Source organism: Molothrus aeneus, chromosome 22 (assembly GCF_037042795.1).
Source record: "Molothrus aeneus isolate 106 chromosome 22, BPBGC_Maene_1.0, whole genome shotgun sequence".
NCBI lineage: Eukaryota > Metazoa > Chordata > Aves > Passeriformes > Icteridae > Molothrus > Molothrus aeneus.
This window is the reverse complement of record NC_089667.1, coordinates 5,450,407-5,470,407: the sequence shown is the minus strand read 5'-3', so window position 1 is coordinate 5,470,407 and position 20,001 is coordinate 5,450,407. Positions and strand designations below refer to the sequence as shown.

Below are 20,001 nucleotides of genomic sequence, written 5' to 3'. Positions count from 1 at the left end.
GATCCGGCGGCGGGGCGGAGCGGCCGGAGGTACGAGAGCCCCCCGGAGGCGCCGGGGAGGAGCGAGCTCGGCCCAGCCCGGCTCAGCTCAGCTCAGGCTCCCCCGGACGCGCCGCTCCCGCCTCTCCCAGCAGCGCAGCGGGGCCAGCACCGGGCCGGGAGAGCAGCGCAGCGCGGTGGGACTCGGCCCGGAGCGGAGAGCAGGGAGCGGAGAGCGGAGCCAGCCCGCAGCGCCCCGCTGGGTCCCGGGCCGGAGCGAGAGGCGGAGCGGCGGGGGATGGAGCCCCGGGCCTAGAGGCGGCCGCCCTGCCCGACCCCTGCGGGCGCAGCACGGGCGGGGGTCGGGGCGGGCGGGCAGCGGGGATGGGCCCGGCCGCGGGCGGGGAGCGCCGCCCGCCCCCCGAGCGCAGCCCCTGAGCCCCGGCCGGACGGGCACGGGCACCATCGGCCGCTTCTGCAAAGGTTTTTTTTTTTACCCCCCCGAGTCCACCGAGATTGTTTTGTTTTGTTGGAGTTTTTTTCTTGCTGGAGTTTTTCCTTTATCCCCCACGCCCCACTTCCGTGGTTTGGATATTCTGGGTGACTGCAAAGAAGAGTTTTGGAGTTGTTTTGGATTGGGTTTGGTTTTTCGGTTTTTTTTTGGTGTTTTTTTTTTTGTTTTTTTTTGGTTTTTTGTTCCTTTCTCCTGCCCTTGAACTGAGTTTGTCCTCTGTGCATGCCTCTTCTGGAGCAAGGCTGGATCCTGAACCTCGGTGCATGTAAGGGGCAAAGCCTCGTTCATATTCCTGCAATAAGAGTAAAATGTAAATTGGATAATACGACTTCTTGCCAAAGGCTCCAATGAGTGGCACACAGTCCACAATCACGGACAGGTCAGTATAAAATGAGATTTCTTTTTTTTTTTAAACCTTTTTTTGAAGTGTGAATATTCGCAGAGCTCACGTACTTTGTGTTCTGGCTTCAGTGACAGACAGGAGCAGAAAAGCAGGATTAAATCAGAGGTTCTGGGAACCACGGGTGTCCTGACTGTCAAAGCAACTGGGTTAACTTTGAAACTGACGTATTTCAAGTCCAACAGCTTTCAGGCCTGCCAGGCTGACTTTGCAGGAGCCAGGGTGGTAATTCAGCTCCCAGGATGGGCTGGTGCTGCGGGGAGCACCGAAAGCAAGGGCTCCTGCAAGGGGATGGAGCAGCAGAAGCCACCAGAATTCAGTATCCAGCTCAGACCTGAGCTCAGAGAGAGCGTTGAGGATGCACTTGGGTCTCCTTGGGTCAAGTACTGCCGAGAGGTCACTCCAGGTGAGGGCAGGAGGGATAGTTGACAAGCAGGAATGTCTGCTGGTGTCTACCTTAGCAGGAACCTGCCTTTAGATACCTGCTCAGGCCTCTGGGCTGCTCTGCAGGTGCCTTTCATTACCTCTGGAGTTCTCTTGTTTGTGCTTGGGTGGTTCAGAGGAAAGGAAAAAAAAAAATGTGACAAAAAAAAAAAAGTCAAGTAGGAAACATTTTAACATGCGAGTGAGTGGAATGAGTGTCTCCAGATTTGTTTTTTTTTGATGAGAAGAAACGATACCTTTTTTGACACTGTATGCTGTGAAAACCATTGTATGTATTTTATTGTATCTTTATGGTGTCTGTGTGGTGGTTAAGGTGTGAATGTGTGTGGCCAAGGCCTTTCACGACCAAGCAGTTGTGGCACAGCAGCGAAGCTGGGGCTGGGATGGGGCAATGATGCTTTGGGTGCTTGAGTTCACCAATTTTAGGGCAGGAGAGAGACTGAGTGTGGATCTCGCTTAAATCCAGGCCTTTTTGTGACTCCACGGGTCCTCACAGCACAGTCCAAAGTGCTCTGGGACAGCTCAGACTTGTGTACAATCTGTGCTTACAACTTTTCACACAGTGTTAAATCTTGGCAATTAATTTTGTAGTTTGTCCTAGCAGGATTCTCTCTTTTGCAGTGCGTGAATGATTCTTGAGTTGCAGGGTGTTTTTTCTCTGTAGCAGGCGAGGCAATGACAGTAAAAAGGCATTTCAGTGGATTTGTGAGGATTTTGTTACGTACTTCAGGCCATATGTCTTGTGGCAGTTGCATGATATCAAAAAGAACGACAGAATTTTCATCCCAGGGAGCAGCTGAGTGATGCATGGAAAGGAAAAACACGAGAACAGGGAATTTAATTTACTTGTTAGTAAAACAAAATACTTTCCATTATTGAATTGGAGCAGCCAAATAAAAAAATGTCTCATTTCCTTTTGCTCTCAGTCATGTCAGGAGGATGTTTCTGTTTGGTGTTCCATTAAGGTTTTGGATCAAAAGGCTTTTAGTGTCAGGTGAGGAGCTGTCTCCACAATCCTGGGATTTCTGGGGGAATGTGGAGGAACTGGATCTTTTCTTGTCACTGTTTTTCACCTCTGGGCTGAAGCCCTGGGGTGCAAAGTCATGGTCGTGGCTCTGCCAGGAGAGGAGAAGCTTTGGGGTGACCTCATTGTGGCCTGCCAGGACCTGAAGGAGCCTACAAGGGAGATGGAGAGAGACTATTTTAATAGACCTAGAGTGACAGGACAAGGGGGAATGGTTTCCAGCTCAGAGCAGGGTTAGGTTGGTCATGAGGGCAACATTGTTCCCTGTGGGGATGGTGACAGGGAGCCCAGAGCAGCTGTGGCTGCCCCTGGATCCCTGGAAGTGTCCAGGGCTGCAGCACCCTGGGGTAGTGGAGGGGTCCCTCCCCATGGCAGGGGGATGGGAATGAGATGGGATTTAAGGTCCCTCCCAGCCCAAACCATCCTGGCATTCTCTGGTGATTCTCTGGTTTATTCCCTGGATGAACCTTTCAGCAGAAGCCCAGACCTGGTGCTGGTGTTTGTTCCCATCTCTGCCGTTCCTCTTCACCCCCAGCACTGTGCAGGGTTTGGAGAGGATGGGTTTTCATCACTCTTGTCCCTGCAGAATATTCCCCTTCCCTTCAGGCCTGGGGAGAGTCTGTGTTGCCTCTTTCAATCTGCCTCTAAAGCTCAGAATGCAAAGCAGGTGCCATAGAAATAATATTGATGCTTCCACTGTCATTAGATCTCCATGGTATAAATCATCTGACATGTTCAATTCTCTTTGTGTTTGTCAGTCACCTTCCTTGGTGGGATTGAGATGGGAATTGCCTTAAACCAGGGAAACCCAGCTTGCATCCATGCCAGATGGTATTAGGAATATAATAGGGCAGCTTGGGCTTGGATTTTTCTCCATATTAGCTTTACATATTTGCATTTTGCATATATAGAGCTGCTTAAATCCACATTACAGACAGCAGATATTTCCTTTGGTATCCCTGCAGTTTAAGGTGCCAGTGATATGACAGCTGTCACATTTCCCTCATGCAGGCTGCACTTCTCATCCTTGACATATTTTCTATCTCTTGATGATGTCATGATTACCGTTAAAAATATAAATTTATATATAATTTTATATAAATTTTACATAAAATTTATATATAAATATAATATATATTATATAAAATATATAATATTTATTTATAATATTTATTTATAATATATAAATTTATAAATTATATATTATATATATTAAAATTTATATATAAATATGTAAATTAGGAGTATATGGATGGCCATTTCTAATGCTGTTTTGCATCCAGGATGATAGATGATGATTTTATTAAGTCCCCTCCTTTTTTTTTTTTTTTTAAATTTTATTTTTGTTCTCTTTCCCAGGAAAGTTGAATGGATTTTAGTGTCTGGCACTGCTGAAATGCACTCAGGCCAGTTCATATCTGAGTGTGTCTGGGCTCATTCTCTCTGTGGACTAAATCTTAACCCAGCTAGTTTTGGTAGTGGTTATGCTCAGATGCTGTTATCAGAACTCCCAAAGCAGCATCGATTTCTGGTGTCTTTTCCTTCAAGTGCCTTCAGTCTGGAGGGAAGGGAGTGCCTGGGGGAGTGGGGGGATATCAGGCATTAAACAAAAAAGGCAGAGCAGATGTTAAAGGCTCCTGGGGGTGAAACGGCTGTTCTGAGTCGGTGGAGGAGCTCCTGACACACACTGCTCCCTGTCAGCTTTTGGGGGAGCACCTAAAGGGTGCAGGCAGACAGAAAATTATCTCCTAAAGAGCACTTGAGGCTTAAAAACACATCAGCAGAGCGTTCTCCAGGAGAGCCATGGTGCCTTGCACGGCTGCTGGGTGGTTTGAGGGAGTTAAACACTGATTTAACTTCCCCTTCTTTCCCTCAGGATGTTCTTTGACTTTGTCAGCTGCTTTTTTTTCTTTTTTTTTTTTTTCCTTCATAGTCCTGGTGCCCATTGGAGCATATCAAACTCTTCATCTGCAGCCTTATTGCTCTGCTCCTTTATGTTTGTAAACATTTACACCCTCTTCATTTAATCCTCCCTTAGCTGTGCTGTATTTGTTCAGAGGCCTCCTAAGGTGGCGTTTATCTTGCTGAGCTTAGGAACTCTCTGAGGCAGACACCCCTGAGCTGCTCATCTGGCTCGACTTGATCGTTAGTGGAAGGAAATCTTCACATCCAGGGCGCCTTTTATTATCCTAAAGGTGTCTGACATCAGTCAGGTGACTGAGCTTCATCCAGCTCTGCATTTAGGTGAGACTTCCCATATCTTTTAACCCGAAAAAAATATAATCTATTTTTGGCCGCTCGCTGGTGCAGGGTTGGATTTTTGTTGCTGGGTGCTGTTTTTGGTGGGGGGATTGCAGATTTGAGTCCATCCGTGACCGGCTGAGGGGTGGCAGGCAGCTGGGCAGGGTTTGTTGGAGGAGTTTTCCTGTTTCTGCTGCAGTGTGCCCACGTTCCCTGCCTCTGGAGCTCTCCTGGCCAGCTCTGGGCGTTGCTGTGTGCTGTGCATGGCCGAGTGAGATAAGGCCTTTATTCTTCCCAAGGCCACGCTGGGGCCAGGCTGGAATTCTGAAATTCAGCCATTTCCAGCCTCTGCTTGGCCACCAAAGGCCGGCCCGAGCTCGGCTGTATCCTGTTATGACACTGAAGAAACATTTGTGTGCCATTAATTTTTTTTCACTCTCGGAGTTAACTGTATTTTTCTTCCTGTCGCCGTTCCAAACACACTTCAGGGTTGAGCAATTGCACGGCTGCAGGACTTGCTTTATGTTTCATTCTGTTTATTAAAGGCCAATAAAAGAAAGGAGGCTCTTGCTTTTTGCAGGACCTCGCTGAGGAACTGGTGACTCTTCTCTGCAGTTGCTTGCAAATGAGTTTTATTTATAACCCTGCTGTAGTTTCTGTTGCTATGATTGGAAAACAGCAGAGGTAGAATTTACACATAATTACCCTTGAGAAGTTTTAATTGGTGATTTGCTCCTGACTTGGTATTAAAATAGACTCTAATTGTTTCTTATCTGCCTTAGATGCACTTTCCCTGTCTCTGGCTCTTTGGAAGTCCCTGTAGTAAATGGGAATTCTTGGACTGTATGGTGGGGAAAAAAGGATTTTATTTCTTCCAGCAGGGTAAGAACTGCACAGAAAGTCACATCTTAGTTAGATGTCATTTTCATGCATTTTTTAAATTAGTAGAGTTAGTAAAATCCAGTATTTATGGAAAATGGGCTGCAGCATGGCATCTAAGGATTAAAAAGAATAATAGTCTTTGAGTGGGGCTTTTCATCATTGTGCCTTGGCTATGTTTGGAAATTAGCAGTTGACAGAGTCTGTGCATAAATTCCTGTTTTATTCTGCTGTCCTTGAGGCTGGCAGAGGAGAGGACTGTCTGGGGTGTTTACTGCTGGCTGGGACACAAATGCTACCACTTGATGTTGCATAGTTTATTAGGGCTTTTACTGGAGACAGGAGCTGAGGTGAGCTTGATTTTCTAGTTTTGAGTAGAGCTGTGGGCGTTGTGATTATTTGGGTGGAGGCAGGAATGATATTTCATCTGCGAGCCCAATTGTATAATTCTCCCTGTGCACAGAACTCCTGTTAATGGCATTTTAACATTTCAAATGGATGAGTTAGGAAAGGGACCAGGATGTTGGCTCCTTCCATTTCAGATTTTCAAAATTCCACATCTGCAGGAATTTAGCAGCAAGAAAAAAAAAATGCACTTTAACATTTCAAACGGATGGCTTGAGAAAGAGACCGAGATATTGGCTCTTTCGATTTTAGATTTTCAAAATTCCAAATCTGCAGGAATTTAGCAGCAAAAAAAAAAAAAAAAAAAAAAAAAAAAAAAAAAAAAGACTCGGTGCTGTCCTAGCTTGAGAAGGAAGGTGCAGCTTGCCCTTGGAGCTTGCTGAGGTTCACTGGTGGGATTTGTGGGTGTTCACTGAAGTCCTTTGGCTTCCATGACCTGTGTGGGAGGAGAGCTCCTTGGTCCTGGAGGGTGACAGCAGCGAGCGCAGTCGTCCTGCTGGAAATCAAAGAGCCCTCTGTTCCCTCTCACAACTGCTCTGGACCTTGCTGTACAAGTGATGGTTTTGTAGAAGCAGTGATTAGTGCAAAGTGGTGTTTTGTTGTAGAAGTAGTGATTTAGGGGCTGGAGATTTCTGCAGTGCATCCTGAGGCTGTTGAGCGCATTGGTGAATTTGCCTGGGGAAGGTGGCACACACACCTGTACCTGTTATTTTCCATATTTCATGGCTAGACACCAGGATTCCTGTTATTTTCCATATTTCATGGCTAGGCACCAGGATTCCTGTTATTTTCCATATTTCATGGCTAGACACCAGGATTATTTGGTTCTTTCCTGCAGTGGGGTCTCGCAGTGAATTTGTGCCTAAAGAATTTGAGTAGCTTCAGTGACAGCTCCTGTTTTCCCAAGAAGCTTTGGAGTACAACCAACAGGAATCTTGAAATGAACTGTTGCTTTCCCATTTTTCCTGCAGTACTTTGAGCAGTACCCTTTACCTTCATGGTTAGAATCCTCAGCCCCACCTGGGCAGCCCTGTGTGTAGTTCTGCAGAGTGTCTCAGTGTTTGCTTTGGGACTGAATTCTCCACTCCTCCTCGGGGTGGTCCTCGGGGTCACCAGGGAGAAATGTTGGCTGTGCTGCTTGGAAGATAAGCTCAGCCTCTTTCCTTGAGCCTTTATCCTCCAGGTTTCTCCCTGAAAACCTCTTCCTTCCCTCTGAAAATTAGCAGTTGGAGATTTATTAACGAATCCCATTTGTATTATCCTCGTGTTTCTAGTGGATATATTGCTTAAAAATGCTTCTTGTAGCATTCCAGATATTCCTCTGCCTAAGCACTCCCTCTGATATTTTATCTGCTTTGAGATAAGCAGATTTTCCTGTGTAAGAGATGTCAATAGCACTAAAAGAAAATAGATTTAAATGCATATTTTCAGGTAGGTGATGCTGTGTTCTGTGGCCCTGCTCTGGATAATTATTAGGTTTAAAGAATAAAAGTCTTAGTTCATGTCTCAGCTTGATTAAACGAAGGGTCAGGAGCCTGGATGTTGGTAATATCTCAACATCAGAAGAGAGGGCTTAAAATAAGGACAGGAGAAGCAGCAGGAAGGGAATCAGTAAAATGAAAAGGGATGTAAAACGTGCAGTGTTTGATTAAGAATGCAAAAGGGATAAAATACAAGACAGGATACATACAAAATAGTAACAGCACACTTAGAAAAAGACAGGAAGAAGCGACGTTTACTCTTTTTTCTTTGAAAAGAAAACATGTAAAAATAAATACATTAAAATGACAGGAAAAAACAGCGTCCTTATGTTTCAAATGTAAGCAAAGTATAAATAGTAAAAGCCAAACAAACAGTGTTCAGCCTGTGACACTCACAAATCGTCTGGATGTTTTGTTATCACCCTGCATCCTTTCCTTGAGGATTTTCAGTGTTGTGTCTGTTTGACTTCTGAGGCCCATGGGCAGGAACCCTTTCTTGCAGCCTGATGGTAAATAAGAAACATTGCTGTTTACATTTGTTGGCAAACACTTCAATGTGATCCTTTGGGGCTATTTTAAGCTCTGTTTTGACAAGGCTGAAAGGTCTGGGCTGGGATGTTCGGTGGCAAAAGCGTTTCATGGAATTGCTGTGGCACTGGCAAAGATCACAGCACAGGTTTCTGTACTTGGAATAATTCTGGTGTGGTGTGGGTCATTGTCCTGTCCATCCCTGGGATGCTGTCAGCTGTCCTGGCAGGAGGGACACGGTCACAAGTGGCACTGGGGCTCAGCTCTTCCAAAAAATAAACCTTTAATGGGCAGGGAGCAGGCTTGGGTAAAAGTTGAACTGTGTGAATTAAGCAGCAAGGCCTCTCTTGGTGCTACAAAGAGGCTGAAATGTTCAAAACCTAAGAGGGAATCTCCATGTTCTGGCAGCTCTTGGTTGCTCTCAGTTGGCACAAGGGCTGTGGCTGCAAGGGCAGGACTCAAACTGGTTTTACTCCTGAGCTCTTGCAATGTGTTTTGGAAATTTTCAGGGATATTGGTGGGAAACTGAATTTTGTTCAGGTGCTGTTCCTTATTGAACCTGTGAGTAGCAGCACAATGGACTCTTGTCTGTGTGAGAAGCTGCTCCTGAATTTACTTGCAGGCAGTGAGTCCTGGTTTGTGCCATCACCTGCAGTCCTGGGTGAGTTCCCAGGTGGAATCAGTAACCTAAGAAGAGTTCAACACTCTTTTCTACAGTGAGCTGCAGTGCTGGAGAGGGCCTGGAAGACTTAGGTGGGACCTGGATTGACCTGAGCAAGCATTTCCCAGCGTGGAGGAAAAGCCCCATGTGTTTAATGAAGCACCAGACTGATGTGAGACAGGCAGAGGACTGGGAGTCCACCACTCCCATAAACATACAAGCTTCAACCTGCAGGCTCACCTGAAGCATCTGATGGCTGCTTGAAAGTCTTTTTTAGCCTGTTATGATAGTGGCTGTTGGTGCAGCTCCTTGGCAGCACTTCAGACAAGGCGTCTCCTCTGAGTGTGGCACCGCTGCCTTTCTGCTGTGCCCAGATGCAAAAAGAGGGTTCTGCTGCCAGAAAAGGGATGGAAAACGTGGAAAGGGAGAGAATTCAAGGAGGGAAGCCATAACGAGCCAGCAGAGAGAGGAAATAGGAAAAAGCTGCAGTGCAAGACAGGAGAAATCAATAGGAAGTGAGTGAGAGGGAGAGAAATGGTGGCAGCTGCCAGATAGGAGAGAGGTTTCCTGCCTGCCCCGGGGCCAGGAGCTGCTCCTGGAGGGCAGAGAGCCCTGACAAGGCAGGGCTGCAGGAGCCCCTTCAGAGCCTGGGAGTGCCCCTCTGGCTGCCCTGGGGGGCAACAGCTCCCATGTGGCAGTGTCCTGATAATTCCTGTTCTTCTGGGAACAACAATTCCTGTTCTTCTTTCAAAGCTGCTGCTCACAAGCACAGCGTTGTTTTCTGCTCTGTGTCAATAGGATTTTTTCGTTGTTGTTGTTTAATCATAATTATTATGGTGTCCTAAATGAGGCAGTGACCTCAGCCAAAAGCAAGCTGCTGTTCTGGGGATTTAAAAGAGGGATTTTCCCTGCTGCTGCAGACTCTGTCCTGACTGAGGCAGCAGCATCAGCTCTGGCAAATATCCAGGGGGAGCTGCAGTAGAAGAAAGTGAATTTATATCATTCATATCATGTGGGCTTCCTAAATGTGAGGATGGGGGCACTCCTGGTGTGCCAAGGCTAAAAGAGATGTCCTGGTGCTGAGGTGCAGCTTTGCAGTTTGTTCCTGTTCGGAGGCTGTGGTTTGCCCTGTGGTCTGGGGAGTGGAAGTGGTTCCTGTGGGCACAGATGTGATCTGAACAAACCAGCAGCCTCGGTGGCTGTGCTGGGGAAGGTGCTCAGGGATCCTGCACAGAGCCCTCTGCACTTCTTGTGGGGTTTGCTTTGCTGGGAGGATGTGTTGAAGGCTGGAGGGTGCCCAGAGGAGCACCTGTGCAGGTGCTGCTCTGCCCTGAACCATCAGCAGGAAAGGAAAACACCTTGTAATAATTCAGAAATAATGTAAAGGCAAACACCTTGCAATAATTCAGAAATAATGATCTAAGAGAGCAGAGCTCTCTAGGTCATTACTCCCTAGAAATATCTGGATTATCTCTTTAGATATCTGATCTCTAGGTTTAGATACTTCAGTGCTGGGTGATTTGATTTGATACTGGGAATTGGTAAATATTGTTTGCCAAGCACAGCAGCCCCTTTGAGGACAACTGAAAGCCCCAAGTTTTACACTCAGGTCACTCAGGTTATGGAAACTGCTGTGGGAATGAAATACTGAGGGGAAAAAAAGGCAGGCACGTGTTTCTTGCAGTATATCTTTCTGACATCTGATCTCTAGATATCTCATCTCCTTTAGATACTTCATTGGTGTAAGAGTTTGATAATACTGGGAATTGGTAAATATTATTTGCCCCTTTGAGTACAACTGGAATCCCCAAGTTTTACACTCAGGTCACTCAGGTTATGGAAACTGCTGTGGGAATGAAATAATGAAGGAGAAAAAGGCAAGCACATGTTTCTTGCAGTATATCTGTCTGATATCTGGATTTCTGATCTCTTTGGATACTTCATTGCTGGGTGATTTGGTGTAACAGTTTGGTAATACTGGGAATTGGTAAATAAGATTTGCTCCTTTGAGGACAACTAAAAGCCCCAAGATGGTCCCTCACATTATGGAAACTGCTGTGAGAATGAAATAGTGAGGGAAAAAGGGGAAAAAAAGGCAAGCACTGCATCTTTCTGAGATATGGCATCTAGATATCTGATCTCTTCAGGTACTTCATTGTAAGAGTTTGATAATATTGGGAATTGGTAAATATTATTTGCCCCTTTGAGTACAACTGAAAGCCCCAAGTTGGTCCCTCACGTTATGGAAACTGCTGTGAGAATTAAATAGTGAGGGGAAAAAAGGGGGAGAAAAAAGGCAAGCACATGTTTCTTGCAGTCTGGAAAGCTGCAGGAATGTTGGTGCTGGCTGTAAATGCTGCAGTGGTGTTTACTTTGGACGTTAAGCAGTGCAGCTTCAGCTGAATGTATGGCACAGCACGGCCTGACCTCCTCTCCCTTCCCTTGCAGCAGCTCATTATCAGCTCTCACACTCCCAGGGACATCCAGCAGTTGCTTTTTGGTGTCTGCACCTGCTCACCCCTCACCTTGGCCTCCCTCCCTCCTGTCCCTGGGGCTCCTGGCCCTGCCCATGCAGGCGCAAGCCCAGGTTTAGGGCAGGAAAACCCTTTTTTGCTGGCAGGGTGGATGGCATTGCCTGCCTGGGGGTCAGCAGGAGGGGACAGGCCCCGGGTGCTGCTCTTCCTCCCCCAGAAGCAGAGAATTCAGCTTGGCTGGGAGGGGGAGAGGAAACAGCTTTGCAGCAGTTTTGGGCTGCCTGGAAAACTCTAAATCCTCTCCCTGGAATTCAGCCAGATGAAAAGAACCTGTCCCTTCCAACTCCCTTTTAAGTTTTTTTTTATTTTTGTATTTTTAAACCTATTTTTATATTTTTATTTTTAATATTTTTATTTTTAATATTTTTTATATTTTTATTTTTATATTTATTTTTATTTTCTATATTTTTATTTTCTATATTTTTATCTTTATATTTTTATATTTATATTTTTATCTTTATATTTTTATATATTTTATATTTTTATATATTTTATATTTTTATATTTTTATTTTTATATTCTTTATATTCTTATTCTTATTTTTATATTCTTATTCTTATATTTTTATTTTTTATTCTTATCTTTATATTCTTATTCTTTATATTCTTTATATTTTATTTATTTTTAATTTTTATTTCTTATGTCTTATTTTGTATTTTTAAATTTTTTATTCTTTTTATGGTTTATTTTTTATTTTTTAAATATTTTTATATTTAATTTTTAAAATCTATATCTGTTTTTATCACCATCCCAGCTCCTGGGAGGTGGCTCAGCTGAGCTTCCTCACAGGAACATCACAGCAACCCAGAATCTGCTGAAAATTTTTGCTCCATCTGTCGCTCTCCATATCCACAGAAAATGGCTCCTTCACATCTCCAGATTGATTCTTAGGATACTGATGGGATTTGATCAGCAAAGGTCTCAAGAAACTTAAAGTTTACACTTGAAATAAATTGGTTTCCCTGTTTTTTTTTATGGGGGAATCTGGCTGTGTTCTGTCCCTGGTAATCCAGGCACAATCCCTGGGAATATATATTATAAATTTAATTTTGTGGAATATATTCCCCCCAAATAAATGCTGCTGTAGAGTGTATATAGGGATTTAGAGTTTTCCTTTCTTTGATTCTTTTTGTTTAATTAAATGCCTTTTAGATCAAAAAGCTTGCCCCAAAAGAGCATTTCAAAGAAGGAGAAAAATAACAAAGAACATGCAAATAATGAGGTGGGGTTTGTTGTTCTTTTTTTCTTTTTGTTAAATAAAAAAGGTAGTTTGTAATTGGTTTTGGGGATGAGCACAAAGGGACTCTGGACACTTCAAACAAGGACTATGATTTGTTTATTTAAATTGTAAATTTCAATGTGAAAATCTCTTCATCTTCTCCTCCGAGTTGCATTTGGATCACCTTGCTGTGGCAGTAAATTAGAATAAATGTAAAATACAGCTGTGAGGAGCTGTGTGGCAGTGAGGAGCCCTCTCAAATACCTGGGATTTTAGGGAATTCTCTCTCAGTTGTGCTGACACTGGTGGCAGCATCCCTGGGTCTGTTCCCCAGTTCCATGAAGATGTGCAGGAGGAAATGCCCAGCAGAAATGAATTTTGTCTGTAGGCCCGGGAGCTGCCTGGGCTCTGCCCCTCTCCCTCTGTTCCATCACGTGGAGATGTTTGCTTTAGATTAAAACCCTGCTCTGGCATCCTGGAGGTTTCCCTGCTGCTGCAAATACCTTGGGAGGAGTTACCTTACTGAGCTGGGAGAAAACTGCATTTCCCTGTGCTTTGATAGCACTGACATTCTGCTGCTGACCAGGGCTTCGTTTTTACATTTACAGGTTTCTTTTCTGTAAATGGGCTGTCTTGGACCGTCTCAGTTCCTTAATGCTTCTGGTGAACACATGGATGCCTTTTTATGCTATATCCAAAAAGAGCAGCATAACTCGCTTCAAAAAATTAAATCCAAGTTGCATTGGCTGGAGGTGCTCGACAAAATGGAAAAACTTGTTGCAGTGACTTCTTATAATCTTGTCCAGCTGTGAATGGCACAGCACATGGGTGTTAAAGACCTTAAATATTTAATAATTTAATGCACTCAGCACTGACATTCTGCTGCTGACCAGGACTTAATTTTTACATTTACAGCTTTGTGGGATTTTTCAGAGACCCCCAACGAAGGAAGGAAAGAATGATGAATCTGACTCCATGTTCTCAGAAGGCTAATTTATTATTTTATGATGCTATATTATATTAAAGAACACTATACTAAACTGTACTAAAGGATACGGACAGAAGGCTAAAAAGATAATAATGAAAACTTGTGACTCCTTCCAGAGTCTGACACAGCTTGGCCCCAACTGGCCATTAAATAAAAACAATTCACAGCAGAAAGTAATGAAACAATCACCTGTTAGTAAACAATGCCCAAACCACATTCTAAAGCAGCAAAACATAGAAGAAAATCAGATAATTGTTATTTTCATTTTTCTCTGAAGCTTCTCAGCTTCCCAGGAGAAAATCCTGGACAAAAAGGTTTTTGGACCATCTCAGTTCCTCAAGCTCAGCTGCTGGTTCTGGTGCTAACACAACATTTTGTTCATCCTGTGAGATGTGGGCAGCTGATGGGTGATGAATGTGCCTGGTTGATACAGAGGAAATTGGAAATGAAAGGTTGTTTGGGCATTTAGAGTTTGCCAGGACAGCAAACAGGGAGAGAGTTGTGGTTTTTTTTTAGGCATGGGTGACTCTGATCCAGCTGCTAACAGCCAGCATAATTCAGCTTTCTGTAGGTGAGCTGTGTGCATGCTCTGCTAAAACAGAAATTATAACACTTCATTTTATCTATTTGATGGTCAAATGTTCCCTGCAAAGCAGGCACTGGGTTAAAATTTCCCTGATTTCTGTTTGATGGATAATTCAACTTTCTGTGGGTGAGGTGTGTGCATGCTCTGCTAAAACAGAAATTATAACACTTCATGTTGTCTATTCGATGGATAATTCAATTTTTGTAGCTGATCTGTGTGTATGCTCTGCTAAAACAGAAATTATAACACTTTGTGTTATCTATTTGATGGATAATTCAGCTTTCTGTGGGTGAGCTGTGTGCCTGCTCTGCTAAAGCATGTTGTCTAAATGTTGTCTATTTGATGGTCAAATGTTACCTGCACAGCAGGCACTGGGTTAAAATTTCCCTGATTTCTGTTTGATGGATAATTCAACTTTCTGTAGGTGAGCTGTGTGCATGCTCTGCTAAAACAGAAATTATAACACTTTGTGTTATCTATTTGATGGATAATTCAGCTTTCTGTGGGTGAGCTGTGTGCCTGCTCTGCTAAAGCAAATTATAACACTTCTTCTTGTCAATTTGATGGTCAAATGTTCCCTGCAAAGCAGGCACTGGGTTAACATTTCCCTGATGTCTGCCCTGCTGAGGAGCAGGAAGCATCTCATGTCCAGCACAGTGCAAATATATGATGAGTAAAGAATAAAAATTTCAGGTGAATCAGCTGCCAGGCCCCTCAGAGGAGGGGCAGTGAGCTGTGTGAACCCTCCTGCTGTGGAGTCTCAAACCAGGGGCAGATGCAGGAGTTAAACAATAAAATTGGAGTTAAACAATAAAATTGGAGTTAAACAATGAAACTTCCTGGCAAGGTTTGAAACCTCCCTTTCCTCCCTGTGTGTGCCTTTGGTGCTGGCCTTTAGGGGAAGGGGAGATGCAGAGCCCTGGAAAAGGCTGTGGGTTATCCCAATGTTGGCTGGAGAACAGAGTCAAAAATAAAGTGAATTTTGGGGGACATAAGCTGGTGTTTTGCTCATTAACAGTACCTGGAAACACTGGCAAATCTAAATTTGTGTGGTTTTTGTTGTACTGAAGCCAGTGGTAAAATAAAACTGTGTTTTAATGCATTAAAAATAGATTTATGCCTTTTCAGAGGCTGGGGCTGTGAGTACAGGTATTGCTAAATTGCATTTTTACTTGGGTTTTTCTTCCCTGCTTTTTGAATTTGGGTCTATAAGGCTGCAGGTGTGGGAATGGAATAATGATAAAACCAGTCCTGACTCGTTCTGGGGTCAGCATTTTGATGTTTGATCCTGTCCTTGAGTCTGTTTATGTTTTGTACTGTAAACCTGGGCTGGGATGAAATTTACGGTGAATTAAAAAGGACCTGCAAAAATTCTTTGGAAAGAATAAATGAAGGTCTGCCCCTCCCTCCCTGCTTCTTGACAAATAGTGAGCAGTTCATGGAGTTTTACAGGCCTGGAAGTATTTACTGCTGACAATTCCCTGCCCTGGAGTGAAGCACAACAAGGTATTGAGTGCTAAATCCATGGAATTGGTGCTGTGTTTTTTCTCCCTCTCTGAATTATGACACAGATTTAACAACTGGGGTCAGTTTGCTGTGAATGAAATGGATTTTGCCTTAGCAAATGGAGTTTCCCAGCTCTCACTGCTCTCTTTTCAAATTGTCAGCTATAGAATAATGACTTTTTTCTAATTTATGCTGTTTTGGCATGGACTCAAGTTTGCATTTAGTGGCTGGCATAAATATTATATTTTAGAGCTACTTAGGGGGGGCTTTTTTTTTTCTTGGTCAAACTTACTGGAATTGGTTGAACTTAATTCAATGACAGGATAAGCAAAAATTTGTTTAGATAGGCTGTTCTGAAATGTTTAATGCCTTCTAAAATGGTTCATGGTAAAAGATCAAGGAAGGAAACTCGGTGACCTTTTCAATGCAGCTCCATAGAACTCATTTTCCTATGCCAGAAGTCAGCCCAGACAATGAAACTGAAAGAGGGTTTTCTTTCATAAAGGATCTTTCATGTTTTGCTTGTGCAGATTTATTTTTTTTTATCACAGATTTAGCAGGCTTCACAGCTGTCTTTTAATCAGTTTCCATATTTGTACCAGAACTTTCTTATTTTAATTACTGTCTGTAGAAACCATTCGGCTGCTTGTTGGGTGACACAGTCGAAAATGATAATTTTCTGTAATTCTTTTCTTGGCTTAGATCACTCCAGTAATATCTATTAGCAGCAAATGCTCGGAGTTAAAATTCTGTGCTGAAAGTTTTAATGATTCAGTGTTCTCTTTTTTTTTTTTTTAATTTTTTTTTAGGGCTGATTTTAAAGCACTTTGCTGAGGGTTAATGCAGCCGTGCATTAAAAGCAGACAGCTGTGCCTCAGCCTTGTAATGATTGACTCTAAGCTGGGTTGCCAGTCTAAGCCTAACTTTTGCTGAGCTGGGTTTTTTGCTCAGCTGCCTGCAGCCCAGGAGGTGCTTTTGTCCAGAGCACAGGATTTAGGTGCTGAATCATCCTAAATAATAAATTGAGTTGTAGCTCCAGCAAGAAAGTTGATTTTCCCACCCACTCACTTGATCACTTTTTGCTTTTTCCCTTGTGGGTAGTACTTCTGCATGGCATTTAATCTTTTCTATCTTCTGTGCCTGCTTGAATTTGAATTTTCCCTGGCATGGTGCAGGTGCTGTCCTCAGGTTTCATTCAGGGACTGTTACAGCCCATGATTGTACTTGAAAAATTGAGGGCTTTTCTTAAGGCATTCTCATCTGCATCCTAAAAACATTTGCTTACCTCTTATATAATATATAATCTATGAGTATAATAATCTATGAGTATAATAATCTATGAGTATAATAATATGTAGGTATAATAATATGTAAGTATAATAATAAATACCATAGAAAATATATAATCTAGAATATATTATATTCACATTATATATATTCATATATATAATATTATGCATGATTTATATTTACAATTTCATATTTTATATAAAAGTATATATTATATAATATAAAAGTATATAGCAAAATAGTTGAAAAAATATAGCAAAATAGCTGAAAAATATAGCAAAATAATTGAATAGTATATAGCAAAATAGTTGAACAACACTGAAAGTTTGCAGGAATTCTGGCTTGTGCATTGCCTTCCTAAATAAGTTGAATGTGCCAAATATCTGTGATATTTTCTGTGCATCCCAAGGTGTCACTTCTTCGTTAAAAGAGGAATTCTGGTGCTGATGTAAGGCAGAATGGCTGATCTGAGCAGCATTCCCACTTCAATTGTCCATCTCCATTTTACTGCAAAAACAATTTCCTGTTTCTGAACCTCAGTTTTTTTGTTTTCCCAGCTAAGTTCCAGTAATTGAAGGAGCTGAGGTAACGAAGGGTTGGTCTGTGTGAAGCAGTGGCTTTGGAAAATGATTATTTGATCTGCTCTAAGCTGTCCTTCAGCTGTCTCCTCTGACTTGCAGAAATTCCTCAGAGGGAGCTGCTGGGTCTTTATCTTCCACTGCCTCTTATGTAACCCAGCATAGCTGGGATACTCACATCAAATATTAACTCATTTCTTCATCAGGTTGTCTCCTGCTCTCCAGAAAACATAACCCAGAGGAAAAAATTTCTTAGTCCTTTGCTGCTTGTAGAGCAATGAGAGGTTTTGAGACAACACACAGATTCTTTTTTTTTTTGATGGAGAAAAGAAAATTTTAAATTCCCCACGCTTGATTAAAGTGCAGTTCTGTGCCTCTAACAGGTTTATGGCTTTTTTGGGATGTACTGAGAGAGCAGGGCAGGATTTTCGTGCTTGAAAAGACTCAGGTGTTTCTCAGATGTGTCTGAAAGGTGCAGGCCATTGGGTGGACTCTGAGTCCTTGCTGAAATATGTCAGATTTCTTACATTTCTTCTTGTCTGTACTTTAATATTTACATATTCTCTCAAAAAAACCCCAACCCATAGCAGTCCTCTGCTAGTTCCTGTTTATTTAGGATGTGTGGGATGGACTTTGTTCCTTGATATAAAATAGGAGGAATGAACATTCTGAGCCTAAAGAAAAGGGAGAGAATGAGGGTCAGTGCTAATGCAAAGCTCTGTGGAGTATTTGGATCTTCTGATGGGGGAATTGGGCAGCCATTCTCTCACTGGGGATTTTTGGGGCTAATAAAAAGTGTTGGCAAGCTTTTTATTTATTGATGTGATGTTTTATAATATTAGGGATTCACTGCTTGAAAATGCCTGTGTCCATCTATCCATATCCTGGTCTGCATGGAATTCTTTACCAATAACAGATTTTTTTCATCCATACCTGATTGAATTTCCCAGAAATTCTGAGTGAGGTTTGGCCTCTCTAAGGTGCCAATGCCACGTGATGGAATCCCAGCCTGGGCTGGGTTTGGAGGGACCTTAGAGGTGATTTTATCCCATGGGCAGGGGCACCTTGCACTATGCCAGGCTGGTCTTGGACACTTCCAGGGGCAGTTCCCACATCCCAAACAGGATCCTGGGAATCTGGGGAGCTGAAGGCCGAGGATTTCCTGGCAGGGCTCCCCCAGCCCTGCAGGATGGGATGTGCCACACATCCAGGGATGCTGGATCCTCCTGGATCCTTTCCACAGGGGTGGGGACTCCATTCCTTGGGGAGCGCTCGCCTCCCGCCCTGGGCAGCCCTGGGAAGTTCTGGGAAGTTCTGCTTTTCCCAGGCCTGCTCCTTGCTGGGGGAAAGGTCTGGAAATTCTGTGTAAATATTTACCAAAGGCCAGCCTGGCCAGCACAGAGCTGGGATTGAACCAGGGGAGGAGCTTTGCAAGGAGGAGGGAATTCCTTAATCAATGCAAAATATCGGGGGCCGGAATTGCTGTTCCTTGCACGGAGATTGAAGAATTCTGGGATGTTCAGGCCTGGAACTTGTGTGATGTTTTAGAAGCACTTAATTTTCATTAATTTTATTATTTTTTTACTCTAAACAGGCAAAGACAGCTCTCTAAAGAGGGTTGTGACCATAGCCCAGCCTGAGCAGCACAGAGCTGGGGTTGAATGAGTGGAGGAGCTTTGCAAGGAGGAGAGAATTCCTTAAGCAATACAAAATATTGGAGACCAAAATTGCCGTTCTTTGTAATGAAGGATGGAGCACAGAGATTGGAAAATGTTGGGATATTCAGGCTTGGAACTTGTGTGATGCTTTAGAAACACTTAATTTTCATTACTTTTATTATTCTTTCAATAGGCCAAGACAACTCTCTAAATCACTGCTTATTCCTACTCCATCTTTCCCATGTTCTTAGGAGAGATTTCTTCTATAATTATGTATTTTTTCCATACTTTTTCCTTATCTTCCTCCCCTGCTGTTGTCCAGGACTGTAGAAATCCCCGTGGATTTAAAACAGGGATATTCCCTTTCCAGTCCTCACCATTTCTTGGCTATCTCTTAATTTCTCCTAAAAACCTGATTGCATCAGACTTTCTTGCTTTTTATGGTCATTTTTTTCCCCCTCCTCCAAATTCTTTTCTTATTATGTCCTGTGACTGAGCGTGCTGGGGGAAGGAAATCTGGGAAATCAGAGTAGGAAGCAAGACAGAAGCTTCCATTCCTGAATCTTTCTTGTTTTTCCACTGTTTCCTGGCAGCTGTGTTGGTTTGCACTTGAAAGGGATGTATTGTGTTGCTTTCTCCCTAAAACTGTCGATAAAATAGAAGTAAAAATTAATCCTCTCATTTTTTAAAGTAAATTATTTCCATAAGCAAAAAAAAAAAAAAAAAAATTGCAGACAACAGTTAAGCCTTACATGACTGTGCCCTAAAGTCCTTTTTTAAAATATTAAATGTTTTTCCTGATGGACTGAAATTTCATTTGGGTTCTTCAAAGTCTGTTTGACTCCTTTGTAAGAAAGAGGAACTGCAATATCCATTTCTGACCCTTTTAAGCTTGTTTTATGGTACAAATGCATTTATTTTCCCAAGTGCTCACGCCAGCAACAGAATTGTTATGTTTGAGGGAATTGAAAATGTCCCTTCTGAGTTAAAGGCCTTGAAGCATATTCCTTTTGGATTCCTGGTTCCTCCTCACTGACTTTAATGACTTCAAGTTAAATATTTTGCATGAAAATTTAAAATGGATGAA

General features: G+C 43.0%; 1 protein-coding gene across 2 annotated transcripts in view; it reads left to right on the top strand.

Annotated features, from left to right (window-relative positions):
- ARHGEF12 (Rho guanine nucleotide exchange factor 12) overlaps positions 1 to 20,001 on the top strand; it is an 82,302-nt gene continuing 62,301 nt past the window's right edge. The window contains exons 1-2 of one of the 2 annotated variants that reach the window (XM_066564376.1): positions 1 to 29; positions 734 to 871. In XM_066564376.1, the coding sequence (XP_066420473.1) occupies positions 840 to 871 (32 nt within the window). In that variant the 5' untranslated portion in view covers positions 1 to 29; positions 734 to 839. Of the gene's footprint in view, positions 30 to 692; positions 872 to 20,001 lie in introns of those variants that run through there. The other variant, XM_066564375.1, reaches the window with a different exon arrangement.